The 22,851-nt window shown below is 40.3% G+C and overlaps 1 protein-coding gene across 13 annotated transcripts in view; it reads right to left on the bottom strand.

The window, feature by feature from the left end:
- The window catches only part of LPP (LIM domain containing preferred translocation partner in lipoma), a 665,671-nt gene that overhangs the window by 170,887 nt on the left and 471,933 nt on the right, over positions 1–22,851 (bottom strand). For all 13 annotated transcript variants that reach the window (XM_059687357.1, XM_059687363.1, XM_059687359.1 and 10 more), the window contains one exon: positions 3,268–3,394. In XM_059687357.1, coding sequence (XP_059543340.1) covers positions 3,268–3,394 — 127 coding nt within the window. The remainder of the gene's footprint in view (positions 1–3,267; positions 3,395–22,851) is intronic.

Here is a 22,851-nt window from a genome sequence, read left to right as displayed (position 1 = left end):
ACGAGTTTCGATTATAGAACCTAAACAAACCAGATACCTGCTTTCAGGAGTGGAGGCCTAAGAGCTGGAGCCTCAGAGCTAAAGCTGGCCCAGAATAAAAAAAAGAAAAAGAAAAAGAAAAAAAGGAGCAGTTGGGAGCTTCAGTCCCAGCCTGAAAACAGCCCTCAGCCCCTCACCCAGACTGGCCAGGCACCCCAGTGGGGACCCCCGCACTAATCCAGGACACCCTTCAGGGCAAACCAGCCAGCCCCCACCCATGCACCAGGCCTCTATTCTATATAGTAAAAGGGTAATATGCCTCCCAGCACCAGGATCAGTGTGACAGGGGGCAGCGCCTAAACCCCCTGATCACCCTGCAGCTCTGTGTGTGACAGGGGGCGGGGCCACAACCTCCCTATCCTCCCTGCTCTGTTCCTGACAGGGGAAGGTGCCCCAACCCCCTGATCGGCCCTGCTCTGTGACTTATAGGGGGAGTTCCCCAACCCCCTGATCACCCTGTGGCTCTGTGTGTGACAGGGTGCGGCGCCCCAACCCCCCCCCACCCCACGGATCCTGCTCTGTGTGTGAAGGGGTAGAGCCATAACCTCCCCATCGGCCCTGACCTGAGTGTGAGAGTGGTGGCACCCCAACCCCCTGATTGGCCCTGCTCTGTGGGTAATAGAGGGTGGCGCCCCAACCCCCTGATCTGCCCTGCTCTGTGTGTGACAGGGGGCGGTGCCCCAACTCCCTAATCGGCCCTGCTCTGAGCCCGACCAGGGGCTGCACCTAGGGATTAGGCCTGCCTTCTGCCACATGGGAGCAGGCCTAAGCCAGCAGTGCATTATCTCCTGAGAGGTCCCAGACTGCGAGTGGGCACAGGCCGTGCTGAGGGACCCCCCTCCCCCCAGAGTGCACAAATTTTTGTGCACCGGGCCTCTAGTATATGTATATATGTGTGTGTGTATATATATATGTATATATGTATATATATATATATGTATATATATATATGTGTATATATGTATACACACACACACACACACACACACACACACATATATATATATATGTACATATATATTCATTAACATATTTTTCCTTATGGCTAGGTAGATTTTGCTATGATATTTGAAGCATATATATTTGGTATTATTATTTTTCATTTTTAATATACTTTAATACAGAGAACATACTTTTCACTTTTAACATGCTTTTTTAAAAAGTTTATCTTATTTCAATATATATCCTTCTTTCACATCAATGACAAGAACATAATATCCTTACAGTATATTTTAAAATAAGTAGAGACTTTTTTTTACTGTTTTCCATGCCTTTGTGTTAATCTATATCAACTTATATTTAGCTTTTAGCTATGTTACATTTATTTGGGTTGATGCTGTTTCCATATTATCTTACTAGTATTGAAAAAAATGCCAGACCTTTTCCGCTTTGATTTATCAAAGTGGAAAATGGGGCTCAGATGGATGAGGAACATGAGAATATTGCTTAGTCAGCGAGGGGAAGAGAGGGACAGAACGTAAATTCTAAGTTCTCACTATTGTACTTTTAGCTAAGCTATGCTACCTTCTGATTACAAATAAATGTCATGATTTTCACATCCTAACCCAGTCCACCTACCATGTGTTTTTGAACTAGTGTTTTCTGTTTATTTTTTAATACAGATTCCCCAATAAGAAGCAAATGGGAAGACATGCAAATTGGAAAAACTTGTAGAAGTACAAGCCCTGTGCATAGTGCAATTTCCTATCTCTGTGCCTTCCCAATGCCCCCAAATGTCTTTTCTCCATATATACTTAAAGCAGCACTACTGAACCCTAACAAGTTTGGCTCAGTGGATAGAGCGTCAGCCGGCAGACTCAAGGGTCCCAGGTTCGATTCTAGTCAAGGGCATGTACCTTGGTTGTGGCACATCCCCAATAGGGAGTGTGCAGGAGGTAGGTGATCAATGTTTCTCTCTCATCAGTATTTCTAATTCTCTATCCCTCTCCCTTCCTCTCTGTAAAAAATCAATAAAATATATTTTTACTAAAAGCAGCACTACTGAAAATGAGGTCAACGGGTGTGTGTCTGACTAAGGAATGTTTGTCACCCTGTGATGAGACAAATATAGAGAGTATTTAGAAAAAATTACAGCAATTTAATAGAGTAATTTATCCTTGTTAAGTCTGATAATGGTAAAACGTGGGTCTTCCATTTTGTATTTTTTTAAATTTCATTTTCTTAGTAACTAATTTTAATTATACTCTATAAAAATACTGATCTCCAACAGACTGGGCAGGAGTCTTTCATAACAAAATAACCTGAGAGGTATGCTTTAGGGTCCAGGTTCAAGTGCCACCAATTCTTCCATAAAGCATTCCTGAAGAACAGAGCTTTTTTTTTTTAATATATTTTATTGATTTTTTACAGAGGGGAAGGGAGAGGGATAGAGAGTTAGAAACATCAATGAGAGAGAAACATCGACCAGCTGCCTCCTGCACACCCACCGAGGATGTGCCTGCAACCAAGGTACGTGCCCTTGACCGGAATGGAACCTGGGACCTTTCAGTCCGCAGGCCGACGCTCTATCCACTGAGCCAAACCGGTCAGGGCGATGAACAGAACTTTTAAATTTTTATAACATTTGACCTAAGCAAGCATCTCTCATGCCTCTTAATAATTTTAGCTACATTAGTAATTATTTGTGCTTTTCTTCTCTCTTCTGAATAACTACAACCTCTTAGAAGACAAGTTATGTATCCATAACACCTCATAATTGGCATGTAATTCATAAATTCACATTAAATGAATGGACAGATGGATTAATTGTTCATAATTATTCACAGGCTTAGACAGGGGAGAAGTTAAAAAATATATAAAGGGAGCATCCTTTCCTTGAACTTGGATAGGGAAAGGATTGAGAGCACAGAGTTTAGACACTGCCCAATTCCACATTTTGTATATTAATATTTAGACCTGAATACACACAAAAGCCCTATTTCTGCATAATAAAAAGCTAATAAATGATCAAAAATTAAGTTTTAAATCAAATGTATCTCACGAAACTCTGAAGTACCCTTGAGATTTTAGGACAAGCCAAGCAGATATCACATTATGGCAGTCTCTCACAAAGCAACTTCCAGAACACTCAGATGTGTGCACATGGATACCAACTCCAATGCATGAGACTCTAGTCCTTTACCACTGGAGCTGATAATACTCCTACTTACTAATTAAGGAAAATAGGACAGGTCATTTACTTCAGAAGTCAGCTCTGGGACCACTCACCAAAGTATTCGTCGGCAGGTGGATTTTCCATGTCATACAGCATCTTCTTGGTCAGGTGCTCTAGTTCATCTTCAGGGCGGAATGAGGGTGGACTAGCTGGAGGCCCCTTTGATCCCATTTGTCCACTCTGTAAAGCAGAAAACACAAAATCCTTTAAATGCAATTTAGACATCAGCCAAGACAATCCAATTGTGTTTGCACTGTAAAGGAAAGAGCATTGGACACGGCTATTAGGAGACCTGGGTTTTATACCTGGTTTTATCAGTAGTTTTGTGTCTCACCTTGGACACAGCACTTGATTCACATGCATCATCTATCAGGCTTTAGAAATCCATGTGTACAAGAGACGCTACTTCATTCAACAATTGCAAGGAGTCACTATGTATCAGTTGTATATTTATCAAAATGATAACTACATAGAGCCTCCCTCTTATGGAGCTTATAGTGAAATAAAATGAGAGATAAAGGCACATCAAAAATGAAAGATAAAGCAACTGTAGAAAGTGCACCATCAGGGTACAAATGCCAGCTCTCATATAGCCTGAGAGGAAGAATTCCAGAGCAGAGGTGGTGACACAGACCAGGACATACTCAGCTAAAAGAGGTTCCTCACATTAAAGTGGCATAAGGAGCTCCTGGCGCTTGTGTATTTCTGGAATATTTATAATGTTTGAGATAGAAAATGAAACACATCTATTGAATATAGGGGTCCAGAAGGTGAAGGGGCTTGTGTTCCAGTCAAGGAGTTTGAATAATGTTTTTCTTACCAGCACTACAACCAGCTAGATATCAAATGGAGAAGTTAAATCAGTAGCATTGACACTGGGCTGGTGTTTTAATCAGTGGGTGAGCCAGGATTCTAGCAATGTAATGGAATCAAGAGCCATATGAAAGACTTCAGGTGACCAACCAAGAGTCCAAAGTAAGTGAAGAAAGAAGAAAGACCAGATGCCAGATGTAAATTGCTTTGTGCTGTGTAAGTAAGAGGGCATGTGTTATATTTTCCTTTGCTATATGATGACTTGGGCCATTTCCAATATCACACTCCAACATCTTGAATCAAAGTGTTAAAAATAGAAAGACTGTTACAGAAGATTTAGAAATGATGATGATGATGTCCACTATGGCTATTGGGCAGAGATGAGAGCAGGGATGTTCTTCCTTTATGTTTACAGATTCTTAAAATGGTTGGCCAAGAGTTTCTCCTGTCATGAATAGTTTATAAGAATTAGTTCAACAAAACTTGCATGTTCATTCCCCAGTTATCTTCACTGTACTGAAAGATGTACTGATGTGAAAATCCAGTAAAGTACAAATCCATGTACTAATGTTTTATTCTTACTACCAACATTTATTGCAACAACTCCAAGATGGATATTAATTATTTGTGTGATATCTAAGCTACAAAATGCCTTCTAAACATATGTAAAATTGTTAATTGCTACCTATTTGGCCTTTTTTCTTCCATTATTTATCATCCATGTTTTAGGTTTTAAAAAATGTACAAAAAGTTGGAGTGCAGACATGCAAAATGCTGAAAATGCCAATAATTTTTTATGTTTGTCTCTATCCTTACACCTGGAGTTTTATTTCACTGTTGGACAATTTGGATTGGGGATTCAAAGCAGTGAATAAACTATGACATGGGGCAAGTGACAGAGACTAAAACAAAAGCTACCTGCCAGCATCTGAAGAATCATTACCTCAATTTACTCATTGTGAGCTAAGGAAATTCATACTCAAAAAATTTAGGGTAGGGCTAATCATAATAGTCAGGACAAGAGCCCATCTTAGAATCACTCATTTATTCAATAGACAATAAATGTTAAACTTAGGGCCTCCTCTACAGTGCAAATAATACCTGCTCAATATAATTGGTGTGAGAATTAAAGGAGCTAATATTAATGGTGCTGGCTATTCTAATCTAAATCAACAACTATTAAAGAAAATTTGATAATTCTTGCTTCCTGGTTTAGGGTGGACCCTCAGGGCATAGACACATTTCATCATTGTTTGAGTCTAATATCTGCTTCCCTTTAACCTAAATAAAGGCAGCAAGAATGATGTCTGTCCTCTACATCTAAGCAATTCAGATTCTACCCTTAGCACTTATATTTCAAGTACAGCTCCAATTTCAGAGTACTTAACTTGTCAGCTTTTCACAGATTTTAAGAAAAATCTATCATTTATTTTATTTATGTAATTAAAACCTCCTTCCTATTTGCTTGTGATACTGTTTCTGAAATAACACATTTGGAAAGACTGTTTTCTTTGAGATTCTAATCTCATAAAATGCTGATCTTGGATTGCTGGTATTTCTTACTAGGAAATAGAAGTAGAAGAGTGAATAGTATCAGCAGTCTATTCATTGTGGCATAATAATAATTCCTCATATTGTGTGCCCCTTTTTAAGATGCCTGCCTTCATACACATGGGATCTCAAGTGCTTATACAACAGCCCCATGTGATCTGTGGTCCCATTTTATGGATGAAAGAGTTGAGGCTCAGAGAAGATAAGTGATCAACCCTGTGAGAAGTAACACTACTGAAAAACAGTGAGCCCTGACTGAAACCAGATGTGCTGAGTTTGTGTGTTTCTGCTACACTGTAATGCCACTCGCTGTTCCCATTATCTTCCTCTCCAGGCTCTTCTAACTTTATTATTCTGTAATAACTTGGATTTTTACCTACTGACTCAATTAAGCAAAGATATTTTCAGAGTGGAAGTTTACTGCTAAATAGTGAAACAATAGCACTTCAAAACAAATATAAACAAAGCCTCTAGCCTTTTCTAAGAAAAAGACAGTCTTATAAGTATCAACATTAATCACTATTATGTGTGTTCTTTGAAATGCCTAAAGGTGAAATACATTACATGACCCACAGATGAGAGTTATTGAGAAAGAGATTTTAGAGGACTCCTTTAAAATTCCTTTAACACCTTTTCTAAGAAACTGTAAAGTGCTAAGCACTATCATTATAAAGTCAAATTATTCAGGATTCCTGCTTCTGACAACTCACAGTTTAATAAGAAAGAGACATAAAAAAGGAAAGAGAAAAAGACATGATAATAGGTAGTTACAATAAAGTGCAAATACTAAAACACCGGTATGAATTCAGTGTTCTGAGATGGGAGGAAACTACCAAAAAGCAGAAGTCCTCTTAATTTGATCTTGAAGGATAAATTGGATTTCACCAGATATTAGGAAGGAAGGAAGGAAGGAAGGAAGGAAGGAAGGAAGGAAGGAAGGAAGGAAGGATATAAGCAAACATCTCAAACACCAAGGCATTGGAATGATACCTTAAAAATGCTCCAGACACCATGGTATTTATGAGTAATTTAATGGCTAATGTGCTCACCAAAGTCTGTTGCCTCTTCTTTCTGTGCACACAGCTAGACTACATTAGTGGCAGTTGTATGAGGTGCAAGAAGGAAGGTGCTGACCCTGTGGAGAGATGCCAGCCACTGACCAGACTGGCCTGTCTTAAACTGTCACAGAAGGGAGACAGGACAGAAATATGTTCAAAGATTAATTGCTTAAAGTGATGGGACAGTGGTTTACATCCTATTTATGTTTTTCTATGTTGTTCTTCTTCTACAGTGAAGATCTTATAGGAAAATGGTCACAATCTGCAACTGGTTCTTCTCTTCCTAGGGGCCCAGCTGATTATCATTCCAGGGAGGACTTAATATGAATATTGCAGCTAATTCCGGATCTAGGTAAAAGTAACGGGTGAGAATGTGCAAAAGTGAGGACTGTTTCTGCGAGAAAAACACACATGGGCAGTGCTGCTGGTTGTCAGTGCTGCTCAGCTAGAAGCTGGTTTCATGGCTGGCCAGTGCAACAGTGGTGGCGGGAGCCTCTCCCACCTCCATGGTAGTTGGATATCCCCCGGGAGTCCCGGACTGCGAGAGGGCGCAGACCAGTCTGAGGAACCCCTACTCCCCCAGGGCACCAGGCCTCTACTCCTATAATAAAAGAGAAACATGCAAATTAACCATCACTCCATAACTCCGTCTCTCTGCTATACCCACCAGCCAATTAGAGTGACTATGCAAATTAACCCAACAAAGATGGTGGTTAATTTGCATACACAGGTGCGAAGCAAAGACTGAAGATGAATGAAGATGGTGGCGGCCACGGAGTTGGAGTGAGCAGGAAGCTTGGGTTGCTCCTGGTGATGGAGAAAGCCAAGCTTCCAGCCGGCCCTGGACTCTGCTCAAGGAGTGGCGGGGGCCTGGGTCGCCGGGGGCAACCCAGGCCTCCAGCCACCCCTGGGCTCCACTCAAGGAGCTGGAAAAAAAAAAAAAAAAAGGAGGGACTGGGAGCAGCTGGAGCAGAGAAGCCAAGCCTTGCTGCTGCGGCCAGACCAAAGGCCTGGGTCCCGGGTGCCGGAGGAAAACCGGTGCCGGCAGCCAGGGGAAGGAAGGCCTATTGAGTGAATCTTCGTGCAACAGGTCACTAATATGTATATAAAACTTCATGGTATTCTTACATAGAACAAGTACACAGACCCATTTATCTCTCTAATCTTAGCTTTGCCTTCAAATTGTCGTGTAATTCTGATCTATTCCCCTAACCTTATTATCTTTATACGCAAAATGATGTTTGCAAAGATTCCTTTGATTCTATTCTATCATACTTTTATGTCCACAATATGCAGGAAACATATCATTATAGATTTTTATAGTGAAATCACAGATACTAATATCACGGCCACTTTATAATCTATAAAAAGTCACACTGAGTAAGTGGAAACCTCATTATTATAGAGATTTCCATTTACAAGAGGACTTGAATCACTTGTCAGCATCCTGCGAAACAACCTAGAACTTCATTCAGCATTCTGAATCTGAGTAAGTAGCTGGCAGGTCACAGGTTTCTTCAGCCTACTGAACTTTCACTACATGCAAGGGATGAGATCAAGAACATCCAAAGGTGAACTACCTTCTCCTACCACCACGCTCCTTGGGTGGAGAAAGAAGAATTCCACTGCCCCAACTAAAGAGAAAAGGGAGCATGGTAGATAGCCAGCTAATGTGCAAAGAGGGAACACCCCTGGGAGAACACTCACTGCCTTAAGTCTTTGTTATCAACAATGTAACTATCCTATATAATGAAAGGCAAATTGACAGAATGGCAGTCCAACCTGTCTCTAAGACGTGCACTGACTACCAGGGGGCAGAAGCTCAATGCAGGAGTTGGCCCCTGGTGGTCAATGCTCTCCCACAGGGGGAGCGTTGCTCAGCCAGAAGCCAGGCTCATGTCTGGCAAGTGCAGCAGCGATGGCAGGAACCTCTTCCACCTCCGCAGCAGCACTAAGGATGTCCGATTGATGGCTTAGGCCCGCTCCCTATAGGACTCCTGGACTGTAAGAGGGCACAGGCTGGGCTGAGGGACCCCCTCCCCCGAGTGCACAAAATTTGTGCACCAGCCCTCTAGTTTTAATATATGTGGTAACGAGCCATCTTATAAAATGGCTCCCCAAAAGCTCTTGCAGGACTCTGATATTGACCTCAGGGTGAGTCATTTTCACTGGTAAGTCCTTACCTGCTGTTGATTTCCTCATTACATAGTGCTAGATAACTTGAACTTACTGCAAATCTGAACCTCGTCAGAAAAGCACAGCCCAGGCAGATAAAATACCTAAAAAAGGTGGCCAAGATATTCAGAAACATTACATGATAATGAATACTCTATCTCTTCGGGTCCCAGAGCTGCTCATTTTTCTTGTCCATTTGTAATGATGTACAAGAGATTCCTCTTTTGGATGGAAATAACTTCAATTATGTGCTCTTGAAAAAAGAAATATGAAAATTATCTTCTTTCAAAAGGTAGAATTAGCCCCATTTTGGAGCTGAAAGCCTGCCAGAAAAAATATATTTGATATTTTCACTCCCCCCACCTCCTATTTAACTGTGTCAAGTTTGCAGTTTGCAATTTCCTGAGGTTTCTTCTACTTTGTCTCACTGAATTATCCCACTCTCTCCTCAATGTCTCACTGTCTAATGGAAGGAACACCTCCTCTGACCAAGGGGAGAAAGTTTGCTGGACATCCTTTCTGCTCCAGGTAAACAGAAGTGGGCCACAGAGAAGGGAGGGGCAAGGTAAAACACCTATTAACAATTAGAAACCCATAAGGGAACATTCCCCTCTGCTTCAGGGGAGTAGAACAGCATGCTCTTAGTTCTTCTAATCATAAGTTCCATTTTCTTGGAGAATAAATAGTCAGTGCACAATGAAGACCAAAACTTTTGACTTTAAAAGTTTGATTCTGGCTTTGAAATAGATTCCAATTAGTCTTCAACGTTCAGAAGCTTGATTTTCTTATAACCTCTTTTTCATATTCCCTTTCTCATGCTAGATCTTGATGCCTCTAAATCACCTTTCCTAAGCCAAATTTGCAAGCATAGCCCAAAAGTGATGATTCTAAGTTATAGCATGGTGAAATTGCTGGGTGTTTCTGCAGCCAAGGGAAAGTACTGGGTGTCCAGTAAGCGGTCTATAGGGTTTGCACACCAGGGTGCAAAAATGATGTGTGCTGACCTGAGAGAAAGTGGCCCCTCTCCACACCCACTACTCTCAGTTTCTGTGTGTCAAGGCAGTCTCAAGAATGGTGGGCTTGGAGAAGGCTTGTTTCTAGGCCTACTGTCCAGGGAACCAAAGTTCACATTTCACTGCTCCTTCTCTGTTTAATCCCAAGCAGAAACTCCTTAATGGAGAAAGCGAGAAATGGAGAAATGCCTCTGTGGGATGGTAAGATTTCTCTCAGTTTGCTCTCTTTCCATCTTATATTGTCCCTATAAGAAGCTATTTCCACAATACTATAGCTAGAAATTACATGCATTCCCCCTCCCTCCATTAATTAGGCTTTATGCATGTTAGGCATAAGTGATTTGATATCACCAAGGCAAGACAATTATAGGACATTATTTCCATTGGTAGTTTTTACCTCAACAAGACTCAAGAAATAAAAGTTTAATGAATGGGGAAAAAATTGTTGTTCAAGCCTATGTTTCCAAACTAAACCAGGTCTTGGTCTTTGCTGTATTAACCAATGTTACCCCAAATAAATTTAATTTTAAAAAGTACATCTGATAATTATCATAATAATAAAAGGCCAGAGGCGTCACAACTGAGACAACCAAATGATTGGTCACCATGAGGTGCATGGAGAACCTCTTGGGCCCTCCCCCCTCCCCCCACCCTCCACCGAGGTGCCTGCAGCATCTGTGGAGTGTCCCTGTGCGCCGGCAGCATCCCCAGAGCGTTATGGGGCTCCAGCAGCATCTGCAGAGTGGGCAAGGTGTCGCGAGGCAGTGGACATGGCCCTGATGGCAGGCTAGGCCTAGGGGACCCTACACTAGTAAATGTATATAAATACACAAGGTGGAGCAAACGTGGGCTCACAGTTGCGAGTATGAGAAACAGAGTTTATGCTTGTATTATTATTTTTTTAATTATTCCTCACCAGTGTCTGGCAATGACTTTCTTTGAGAAGATGCTTCATATTTATTTGGTTGCCTGGAAGGATGGAATGGGGTAGTGCCTCCAACGTTGGGAAGAAAGGTTTTATCACAAGGCACTGCTTTCTATGCATTGTCCCATAGGAAAGCTATCCTTAACTAGAAGGTCTGCTTTTAATAAAGTTATATCAAGCGGATATCATAGTTTCTCTTACCAAGTTCTGGTCCTAAATGTGGTTCTCATTCACTGGGTTCAAAATGGGGTTTTGCCAATTCCTTATTTCTAAATATGTTTTCACCTTTTATATTTTTTTTAAATTGCAGTTGACATTCAACATTATTTTATGTTAGCTTCAGGTGTACAGCTATTGAGATTGTCTCACAATCCTTGCCATTATTATGTTTAAAAAGGATGAAATTAAAATAATACATCCAGGAAGAAGATTTGATTTTGCCTGGTGGGAACACAATGCAATATAAAGATCATGTATCATAGAAATGTACACTTGAAATCTATAGAATCCTATCAACCAATGTTACCCCAAATAAGATTGATTTAAAAAGTATATCTGATAATTACAAATGTATATAAATATACAGGGTGAGGCAAACATGGCTTCACAGTTATGAGTATGAGAAATAGAGTTTATGCTTTTATTATTATTTCTTAATTATTGTATTGTTTTCCATATGAACAACTGTAGACTTACTTTTGTTCCACACTGTATAGGCAAGAATGCCGGTGTGTGTCTGTGTAGGAATAAAAAGCAAGTACTAGAAGGAAATATACCAAAAAATAACAGCTCATGTGGACGATGGGGATTATAAATAATTTATATATTTTCTTTATAATTTTAAATGATCTAAATAAAATATAGTCACAAATGTATGACCTTTAAAATGTAATAAATATCAATATAATAAAAGCCTAAGTGTCCATTACAGCAGAAGAACCAGAACAACTGGTCGCTATGATATGCACTGACCACCAGGGGGCAGAAACTCAATGCAGGAGCTGCCCTCTGGTGGTCAGTGTGCTCCCACAGGGGGAGCATCACAGCCAGAAGCTGGGCTCAGGGCTGGCAAGTGTAGTCACAGCAGCGGGAGCCTCTCCAGCCTCTGTTGCAGCGCGAAGGAGCAGCGAGCCGAGAGGTAAGGAGCAGCGAGCAGAAGGGAGATAAGGAGCAAGGGGTCCTGGACTGCGAGAGGCATGTCTGACTGCTGTCTTAAGCACAGGAAGCGGGCCTAAGCTGGCAGTCAGACATCCCCCAAGGGGTCCCAGACTGCGAGAGGGCACAGGCCAGGCTGAGGGAACATGCCCAAACCAGTGCACGAATGCCGTGGACCGGGCCTCTAGTCCATTATAAAACATGGGTTTTCAACTTTTTCTTTGTCATTTTCAGGTTTGAAGCCAGGAGAAAATGATGAACCTGAAGTGAGGACAATTTGATGAAAAACAAACAAACAAACAAACAAAAAACAAAAAAAAAAATAGAGGCACCTAGATTTTCAGTCTGATAGGCACTGAAACACTTTCCTACTCTATGAGCTGTTTCTATCTAGTGGGATTGGCAAATGCCTGAACGTGACACCCCACACTGAAATAACATGCAAATCCGTTTTCGGTTTTAATATGCAAATATGATGCTTGGCACATCACTTTCCATGGCTGAGGTAAATTTCTGTTTTTGAGTTTTTCGTGGGAAATGCACACCAGCAAACAAATGGTTAACTCCCCCTATTTCACCTGACACAAGGTGGTTTTCATTTGAGTCAGAAAGGTTCTTGCTCAGAGATCCAAGTCACTTCGGATGCGAAGAGAGGGCATGCTCTTTGTTCAATAGCAATGCCACCTGTAGCAAACAAGTGCTAACTCTCACAGGTGCATTGATCACATTGGGTTTCTGGGCTTTGGAGGGGAGGCAGGCAAAGTGTCTAGGTGAGAATAACAGAGAAAATGTTGTTTGCTTGACCTGTGAAAATCTAATCTAAGTGACAACATGGTGAGAAGATTAGCTTCTGGCCCGAGTCAAAGGAAAGTGGTAAAGGTCCTTGCTTCCAGAATATTCCAAAAGTGTAGAAAACTGTGTCCTCTGGTGAAATCCACATTAAATTGTCCACCAATACTAGTAGTGAGGCCTGAAGCCAGTCCTCAAGATATAAGTGAGCTATATCCAGTTCAAGGAATATATAATCCAGTCAGGAAATCAAGGCTCATCAGGGAGGAATGAAGAGCAAAGCAAAAATCCTGACTGTTCATCAGTATGATGATACTCAGTGTGCTCAGACACTTAAGAGAACAAGATCTCAGGGCAACCTGCTTGGGCTTGGATCCCACCTCTACCACGTACCAATTATGTGACCCAGGGCAAGATGTTTCATTTTACTAAATATTAGTTGCTTAATCTATAAAACGGGGTCAATAGGATTTGACTCATGAGTTGAATGTGATGGTCACATAACCCATTTATTGCCTGCACTGACTGACAAATTACCTTTAAAGATGTATGTAACTATATGCTAGGTTGTGTAAATATCATGTGAACATATCAATGGATGATAGGATACAGTGCAAAGAGGATATACAATGAACTAAAACATACCAAACACAGGCCAAGAGGATAAGGGGCTTGAATTAGAACTTGAAAGAAAGAGAAAACCTTTCACATTTCTATGCTCCTTTACAGGCAACAAAGAACCCTAGCACAGCACTCTGACACACTAGGTTTAATTCAATACTTTCTGCAGCATGAGAGCTTTTTTTTTTTTTATTGTATCAGGAAATAAATCAAGTTAGTGGTTTTGTTAAGTGACTTAGCCAAAATCACACTCATAGTAAGTGGCAGAGCCAGGAGCTAAACATGCGTCTTCTGATCCAAGCTCAGTGTTTTTCCACTAATTTACAGCTGCCTTTGTATACTCATCTAGAAATACGAAACTTACATGATTCTATCATAAAGGTTAATCAAGACAGTCAACCTCCCTGATTAAAGCATGATGCTAATTATACCAGAGGCTGGAGACCAATGTGGCCCCTTTTACTTTCAGAAACATTGATTGTGGAGAAATGGAGAAAGCGTGGGCTTCGGAAGCAGAAATGCTGGTTCAAATACCAGGTGATAGCATCAATTTTGCATAACATTTCACAAGTTTTTGAAAACTTCTCTTAGCAATAGTTTTTCCATCTGTACTTGTAAATAGGGTTGGGAGGGTAAACAGGGGAGAGGGACGGTCTCCACCTCAGGGCCACTGTGAGCAAAATCTAAGATGATACATGGAATGTGCTAATATTTAAGATTGGCTCCTGACTTTGGTCAAATGCTAATTGTCTGTCAAAACCGAGCTAGGAACGTCTTTCAAATGTGGCAGGAAGGTGGGTGAGGGAAAGTGAAGAACTCTGTGCCATTCCTGAGCGCTGTACCAGACAGGGAGAAAGAGCATGCCCTAATATCAAATCTAAAGACCAGGGACATGTAATAATTCTTACTGATCATCAAACATGATTCAAATAATAGTAATTCTATTGAGGAAATAATCCTTTTCCATAAACTCTGAAAGAGTAGAAATATATGTGTTCATTTCATACATTTATTGATTTATGTGTATAGACTGAAAAGAAATATATACTGAGTGTACAGAGGGACCAGACAATGTTCAAAATAGTTTACATTAATTGACTCATTTAATCACCACAGCGGCCCCATTAGGTGGTTGCTACTTTGATTTTTACCAATGAGAAAACTGAGGCACAGATATCACCTTGGAAGTAACTAGAAACCTGGGATTTGGATCCAGTTGCCAACTCCAGAAAGTGCACGCTTAACCACCACACAAACAGCCTCAGCCTCTTCATCTATTTGCAATTTTTGTCAGAGGGATTTTATTATTTATCTACTTATAGATTGTAACATTCAGGCAAATTTAATCATATATTACAAAGCCTTGAACTATAGAAGGAACTTTTCTGAGAGGAAAGTACTGCTTTTTTTTTGACATAGTATGTCCTCTGTGTAGAAAAATGGCAACTAAAGACATAGTCAGCTTTCTGGGTAATTCTGATGGAGGTGCACTGAGACAAGACTCTGTGCACCTTGGCCATGTTTTGATGTCTTCACTAATGATTCAGGAAGAGAAGAAATGCTGCTCTAAAGACTACTTTATTGCCCAGTCTCTGACACACGTTGGAGGGTTAATACTAAATCTTAAAATACTAAAAGGAAATGATAAACAGCACTGTACTTCAAGGTGGGCAAAGCAGAAAATCATGTAACATTCACTAATACTCGTTCATATAAAAAACTAAGTGATAATGCCATTTCCCAGTGGCCAAAATAATCTTGTTTTGTTTTTTTTCCCTACTAGGTTGTGGTATAACCATGAATAAAATACTATGAAAGTATTCTATTCTACAAGAACTTGGGCCTCTCTAAAGTATGCCAAGCAGCCATAACCAGTTTGGCTCAGTGGATAGAGCATCGGCCTGTGGACTGAAGGGTCCCAGGTTCGATTCCGATCAAAGGCATGTACCTTGGTTGCAGGTACATCCCCAGTAGGGGGTGTGCAGGAGGCAGCTGATCAATGTTTCTCTCTCACTGATGTTTCTAACTCTCTGTCCCTCTCCCTTACACTCTGAAGATCATTCAGTGGTAGATTAAATCCCTTCGCTAATGAAAAAACAAACAGAGAGTCAAGGAGGAGAACTGCGTTGTCCAAGGTCACCTAGAAAGTGCATATAGAATCAAATCAGGAAAGTAGGTCTAATTCTGAACTAGTTCAGTCCTTTTTCCAACATAAAAGATTCTCTCAAAACAGTGATGCATTCTTGATGCCCTATAAAGTATGCCCATTCTTGGCAACACATTTTGGGAGCTCTAATCTACATTTATGCAGTATTCTGAGATCCCGAGATGGAAGTTGCTATAAAGTGAAAATCATTGCTGTTATTCTTGGCGAGCCCACACAGACTGACAACAGCTGGCACAGATGCGGTCCACAGAGGATTCTGCCAGGCTGGGCTGGTGCCATCCCTGTGTAAATCTCCTTTTCCCCAACTGAGGGTATTTCTTCTCAGTTTATGCAGACTCTGTGAGTTTCTTGTTACAGGTGAGTCCAGAGTCCTCATCAAGCTGGCCTCAACCTCTCCTCTCCCCTTTTGTCTTAATCATTATTTCCTACCACTTATACATTTCAAAGAGAAATACCTCTTTTACATGGTGATAATTTGCTTGATCCAGGGCCTTATGCAATATCTGGGGATTACAATAATAACACTATGGAGTCACTACTCTGTACAAGTATTATCTCCTTTAACCTCTGAAATAATCCAATCACATACATGCTTTTGCTATCCCACTTTCAGAACAGAGAAACTAAATACCTTGCTCAAAGTCACAGAGCTGGAATAAAAAAGATTTGTATCCAACCACACTGATTCTAGAAACTGACGCCCAAGTGTTAGTAACTAGAGATTAATATCCAAAAGGAAGGGGTCCACAGTGTTACTATAACCAGAATGAAATTAGTTTGATGTAATTAAGTGTTATGAACACCCAAAGGGCTATTACTATTACACCACCATGAACATCATCAAAAACTCTACATGCTTCACTATCTCTATCATTCTAACTATCCTGGGTATAGGTAGAACGCAAGATATTGTTAGCTTTATTCTTTTTCTAACCAAGAAAGGTAATGTAGTGACTGACCCAAGTCATTCAGCAATGCCTCACCATCTTGATAATGCTTAACATTATGGATTGAGCCTCCATCATTTCCTGAATATACAGAGAGTCTTTTGAAGAACAAGTAACTATATGTTACAGTACATAGAAAACATTAAGGATCACATTGTTTCACTTATGAAATGCAACCTAGCAAGCTTTCAATCAACAGAAAAACTAACCACTGAGGAGATGACAGGAAAAATAATGCAGTTATTCGGAGTATACTTGCTGAGTACTTACTAAGTACTAAAGATATTATTGAGACAAGATCCTGCTATCTAGGGGGTGTAGGAAATGTTAGACATCTGGACATATACAAAAGTACCATATCCAAAAGTATCAAAGTAAAATCTTTTTTTAAAAAAATATATTTTATTGATTTTTTTTTTTTTACAGAGAGGAAGGGAGAGGGATAGAGAATTAGAAACATCGATGAGAGAGAAACATCGATCAGCTGCCTCCTGCACACCCCCACATTAAGGATGTGCCTGCAACCAAGGTACATGCCCTTGACCAGAATCAAACCTGGGACCCTTGAGTCTGCAGGCCGACACTCTATCCACTGAGCCAAACTGGTTAGGGCATAAAGTAAAATCTTTTAATAATTGCCATAAGAACACAGAGAAAGAGGAAATGGCTCAAATTGGGGAGCTGAAGGGACACTCACAAGAAAAGGTGGCATTTTAATCAGGTCTTGGATGAAGGTGGAATTTAGACATCCACAGATGCAGTAAGAATAACAAGCTAGGAGAAGACCCCAAGAGGTACAAAGAGAATCCAGTTGATCAGTTCTCATCTTTCATTTTAGGTAAGAATACGTGTAACTGACCTCCAGCTCTTATGTGTCCCTCTGTGTTTCTTTGTTTGGATCACTGTCTACATTGCGTATGAAAATGCTACTAATATTTTAGTGAAAGCAAGGGAACTGTGCTGGTACAGTCAACCTGTATGTGAGGCTCTGGGAGAAGATGCCTACATAGCAGCCAGGACCCTGGCACAGCAGGTCAGCGAGTCCAGAGTAAGTTAAACACTACTCACTGAAATGTATGATTTTTGCTGATCTTAAAAAAAATGACTTTTAATGAGAGGCTGAAGAAAATGGGCATCAAAGTGGCTGTGATGAATTGTGATGCTAACACCTCAATGCTTAGAAGAAGGCCAGGGTAGAGGAACATGAGTGCCCTGAGATTTTGTTGACACACGAGGAGTGAGAATCGTGATGGAAGCTGTTTTGGTTTGCTTGTTTGTTCACTTGTTTGTTTTTGCAGGTTCCATAGAGTTATGTGCAGTCTTTCCATAAAATCATGACTGTAAGTTTCCAGGAGGCCTCTCTGTTTGCTCCTCAGGCATCTACGTTCCAGTGGGTACAAAGCCTGCACTATCATAAAAGCCAGAATAAAAAAAAAATCAATGTGTTTTACTGTCTCTGTATCTTAACCTACAATTTCAGATAGTAAATAGGAGTCAAGGATTTATTTTCCCAACTAAGAAATATATATATATATATACATATATATATATATTATTAGCAGCCTGGTTGTTCTGAGTTCTAGATCACTCTTTGCCATAAATTTGCTGGGTGCTATTTATTAAGTCATTTCACTTCTTGGAGTCTGGTACCCTTAAATGGATATATCTTCAATCTCCTAATATGCATATTTCTTTTGATAGACAATAAGAGTAGGAGAAGTAAAAGTACTCAAGTAATTTGTGAACAGCAACATGCATAAAGGGTACACACAAATCATCATCATCATCATCCTTATCATTCTCATCATCATCACAGCTACAATTTATTAAGCCAGGCACCTATTTTAAATATTTCAAATGCACTTCATCCTCTCAACCTTCTGTTGATAATTATACTTATTGCCCTTATTCAATGATGAAGAAATCACAACAGAGTTTTGGGTAACGTGCTCAAAGTATTGCAGCCAGGAGTCAAACATGACTATATTTCATGGTCTTAACTGCTACACCATGTGTGGTATTATGTGTTGCATGTGGGTATTTGTTTTTTCTTCTTTACTTTCTAAACTTTTGGCTATAGTGATATGTGCTCTCATACCTGAAATTTAAAATTGTATCTACTGAGCAGGAACAAGGTGGCAGGTACTGCATTAGTCAGGCCTTTGATTAAAAAGGTGAGGTTAATTAGAAATGCAAAATACCCCATGGCACAGTAGCTTAAATTGAAGGGTAAATGTGGCTGATAAGTATATTTCTATCCATGTCTATGGAAAAGATATGGTTAGAAATATACTGAAGGGTGAAAGAAAGGGTCTTTGATGAAGATAAAAACAGTGATAGGTAACCATAATTACCAACTAAAATGTGCAGGCATTGTACTGAATGGATATTTTTAAAATTGCATGTATATAAGTAAACCTTCCTCTGCAAATGAATAAACAGAGGCCCAGGAAAGTTAGATAGGTCTCCTAAAGTTTTGCAGGCAGTACAAAAAGAGCCAAGACTAAAATCCAGGTCTGTCTGGCTCTAGTGTTTGTGTTCTTAACCGCCAAACTACCTCTAGGAGAGGGAGAAGGATGTGGAAGGAGAGAAGAATGCTTTGCCTATTCTCTTATTCCACCTAGTTCTGACTACAGAGATTTTGATGAGCATTTATAGAACTCATATATATTTCACACTGCTATTTATCATCCCTTAAAACGTGTTATTTCTTGTGCTCAAAGGGTACATAGAAAATTTCCAACTTGAAGATGAAACAAACTTGGAATATTTTATTTTGGACATTACACCAATTAAAGGTAAATTGGGAAATAAATTAAAATTTCTCTTTAAGCAAGTAGAGCAGTCCCTTTGGAAGAAAATAATATTTTTCACTTCAAAGGCTAGCATTACAGAGGCAAACTTAGAGGCTTACTGGTATAGGTTTAGGTTTACCAAGTTCCAACTTCCAAAAAGAAAACCTAACCCACAGCAAACAGCAAGGAGGTCAAGACTGAGATGTCATTACTATAACAAACACTGGATTCAGAAGCCAGAAGATTAGGATTTAAGTCCCAATCTGCCACATACTAGTCACATGGCCTAGCATATGTCATATAATCTCACTAGACCTCACTTGCCTATTCTGGACCAAATGGTCTCTGCCTACACTTCATGAGGTAGGTTTGAAGATGACTGCCCTTGGGAGTATTGTCTAAATCCTTAAGAGTTTGTCAAATGTAAATATCTTGGCTGGAAGACATGACCTATGATGGAATAGGTTTACCTGTGATTAAATGAAGGGGAAGATACACAGTGATTTCACAGGTCAGAGAAGCATATCCGTCTTAGAAATCCCATTCTAAATTTCCTCAGCTCACTCCCTGGGCCAAAACATGAGCTCAGATCTCCTGATATACCATCATGCACTAAGCAGACAGAGAGTCCTAATATCTTTATCACTGTTTCATGTAATAGCACACCTCTTACAAACTGGTGGCACAAGAAGCTCTATGACTTTGGTCAAGTCACTTTATTCTGTGGGTCTCCATCTCTCCAGTGATTGAATGAATATGGTGAAGGGTACTAATTCCTACCAGAGAGACTTTATTAAGAAGGAGTGAGACAATAGGCTGTGAAAATGCTCTGAGAACAGTAAAAAGTCAAAGGGCAGAGATAGCTGATAACTCCTCTTCAAGCCACTGTGAGGACTCAGGCACTTGCAAAAACGATTAATTACACAAGCATAGGCAAATCAACTTCTCTTGCCAAAAACATGTGTTGCCCTTGGTGAAATAATAGCATTTTGGCCAGAGAGGAAATTTCGTCATTTTCTTTGACTTTGATTCTGACTTTTGCAAGATGCTTGATTGGAATTCAGGAACTGAGCATCTAGAACCCAACACAGGCCCTGACCATAGCTCTCAGCCTACAGTAAGCAACTTAATCACTAGTGAGTGGAGAAGGGCTCTGCTAACACCTCCCGACCCTGAGGCACCAGTTCTCTAGCCTGTCGGGTAGCAGAAGAGAACTGAATGCCTCCTACAAGCATGGCACTGTGTTAATAGGAGGCAGGTACTATGGGGGTTAATGAACAGATCACTTAACTGAGGTGAACATAGTGAAAATAATAAAACTAGGATTGTAATCCAGGTTTAACTCTGAAATGTACACTTTTTGTCAGTTGAACAAAAGTGCCTGCCCTCCAGGAGCTCACAATCTAGTGGGGAAGTCAGAAAGGCAACTCAATAGACTGTGAGCTCCTTGAGGGCAAGGACCATGTTTTATTCGTTCTTGTATCTTCAGAGTCAAGCATGGTGTTTACCATGCAGAAGGTTCAAAATTAGTGTTTGTTGAATGAATGAACCATAATCTAATGTTTTCCCTCTTAAAATACTAATCCTATTATATTACTCTTCTGTGCTCACACAACTCTGCTGGCTGCTCATTGCCAGTACCATGAACATTGCTCAAAAGAGACCTTTGTAGTCCTACCTTCAGAACCTCTACTATTATTCATCCCTTTCCACATCCCCTTTGCACAAACTCCATATCCACCATCCACTATGGCATGCTGTTCAACAAATGTCTATTAAATGAACAAACAGATATGGGAAGGGAGAGGTCTGCATATATATGAGCCATGGATACAAGAATGCCTTGTAAACACCAAGGTTAGATCCATCAGGAAGTTTCACAGAAGACAATTGATTTGGGCCATCTACATCTCAAAGACTAGATGACATTGCATCAGAAAAATTCAATCTTTTTTTTTTTTTACTATTAATTAGACAAATGACATCAGAACAAAACATTTTTATTTAAATCAGAATATGAACTGTGCCAAATTCTATCTTCTCCTAAGAAGGATATGGGTGTAGGCCAAAAGCCCATCATATGCATTATTGTTTTTCTTCTCCTAAGTACTTAGGGAAAATTAAGTCTCACTTGGCATGCAGTGGCTCTCAGCAAGGTCATGGTTCTTCTGCAGTGGTGCTGGGGCAGACAAGGTAAGAACTATAGTTTCAAGAGGAAGAAACTTCAGGCATCTTTGAAAAATAAGACAATTGGTTAGCCAGGATAGCATGGGAAAATAAGGGCTTTGGTCAAGAAATCAGAAAGTCAGTGAAAAAGTTGGAGAAATCTCCAAAATCAGCTCTTTCACCCTTGAAGTCAACAATAAGTGGGCCATGGCTACTTCACGAGGAGGCAAGGGTTCTGCCTCTGTCATACTGTGAGACATCGAGCATCACGCAGTTTGCTCATCTGTAAAATGAGGCAGCTGGAATTGAACTAGATAATCACCTGCAATTTGGAAAGTGAAAATGAGAAAGCATGGAGAAAAGAGATAAGCTGTAACAAAGCATATAAATCTAAGGACTCATAAGAAAGCCCCCAAATTCCTTCACTATCTTGACAGCAAGCACAGCTAAGAAAATCTCTGTCCTTTCAGAGCCTGACATTGAGTCTCTCACATCAGAGCATATATCTCCCCTCAACACGTGTACACCAGGTGCTTGTGCTATTGCCCAAGCTAAAGTCTTAATGCCCTGGCCTAGTATCTATGAAGATTAGAAGCACTTTTCACATCCTTGATGCTGAGGTCCCCCTCCTGTTTTTCTGTACTGCCTGCAAATGTCACACTGAGATAAGAGATAGGGCAGAAGCAAAGCTTCTGCTAGAGCAGCGATTTTCAACCTTTTTCATCTCATGACACACATAAATTAATTAGTAAAATTCCACGGCACACACAAAAAATATTATTTTTTTTCTATCTGACAAAAACAAGAGGTATAATTTTGATTCCTTCACACGGACCCGCTATTGTTCTGTTGGCTGTTGTCATTTTTTTTTTTTTTTTGAATTTTACAATCTAAGGGAAAAGAAGTCAGTGCCCCTGACTAAATAGTTCTTGCGGCACACCGGTTGAAAGTCACTGAGCTAGATGAATACTTGTTGAGTGTTTTACATTGCTTCTTCTTATGGTTGCCTCCAGAACATTGCCATTTCCTTCCTCCACTTGCCTATTCTCAAAGTCATGGTTTCCTTATCATCACTGCCCATTAGGATCACCAGGGAGCTTAAAAATTAACAATGCCCACCCTCCCGATCCCAACCCAACAATAACTAAATCAGTATCTCTGGGGCTGAAGTTCAGAAATTGGTATGGTTTAAAGGCACCCCAGATAATTCTGATGAACAGATGGTACAAGAACAAGTGCTCGTTAAAACATTGGAAGTTATGCACTGTTAACTTCTCTATCTTTTTCTTTTAACTGGCATTTCCTGAGGAATTGTCCATCTGAACTACATGCACAATGCCCATTAGGTGTCTCCCCAGACACAGCTATCAGGGTCAGAGCTGCAAGAGAGGCTGTAGGGACAAGTGAGAGCCACTCACCTTAGTTTAAAACAGCCTGGAACTTTCTATACCTTCTCTTTATC

Source organism: Myotis daubentonii, chromosome 3 (assembly GCF_963259705.1).
Source record: "Myotis daubentonii chromosome 3, mMyoDau2.1, whole genome shotgun sequence".
Lineage (NCBI taxonomy): Eukaryota > Metazoa > Chordata > Mammalia > Chiroptera > Vespertilionidae > Myotis > Myotis daubentonii.
Note: the sequence above shows the minus strand (reverse complement) of the source record. Positions and strands in the feature narration are given on the sequence as shown.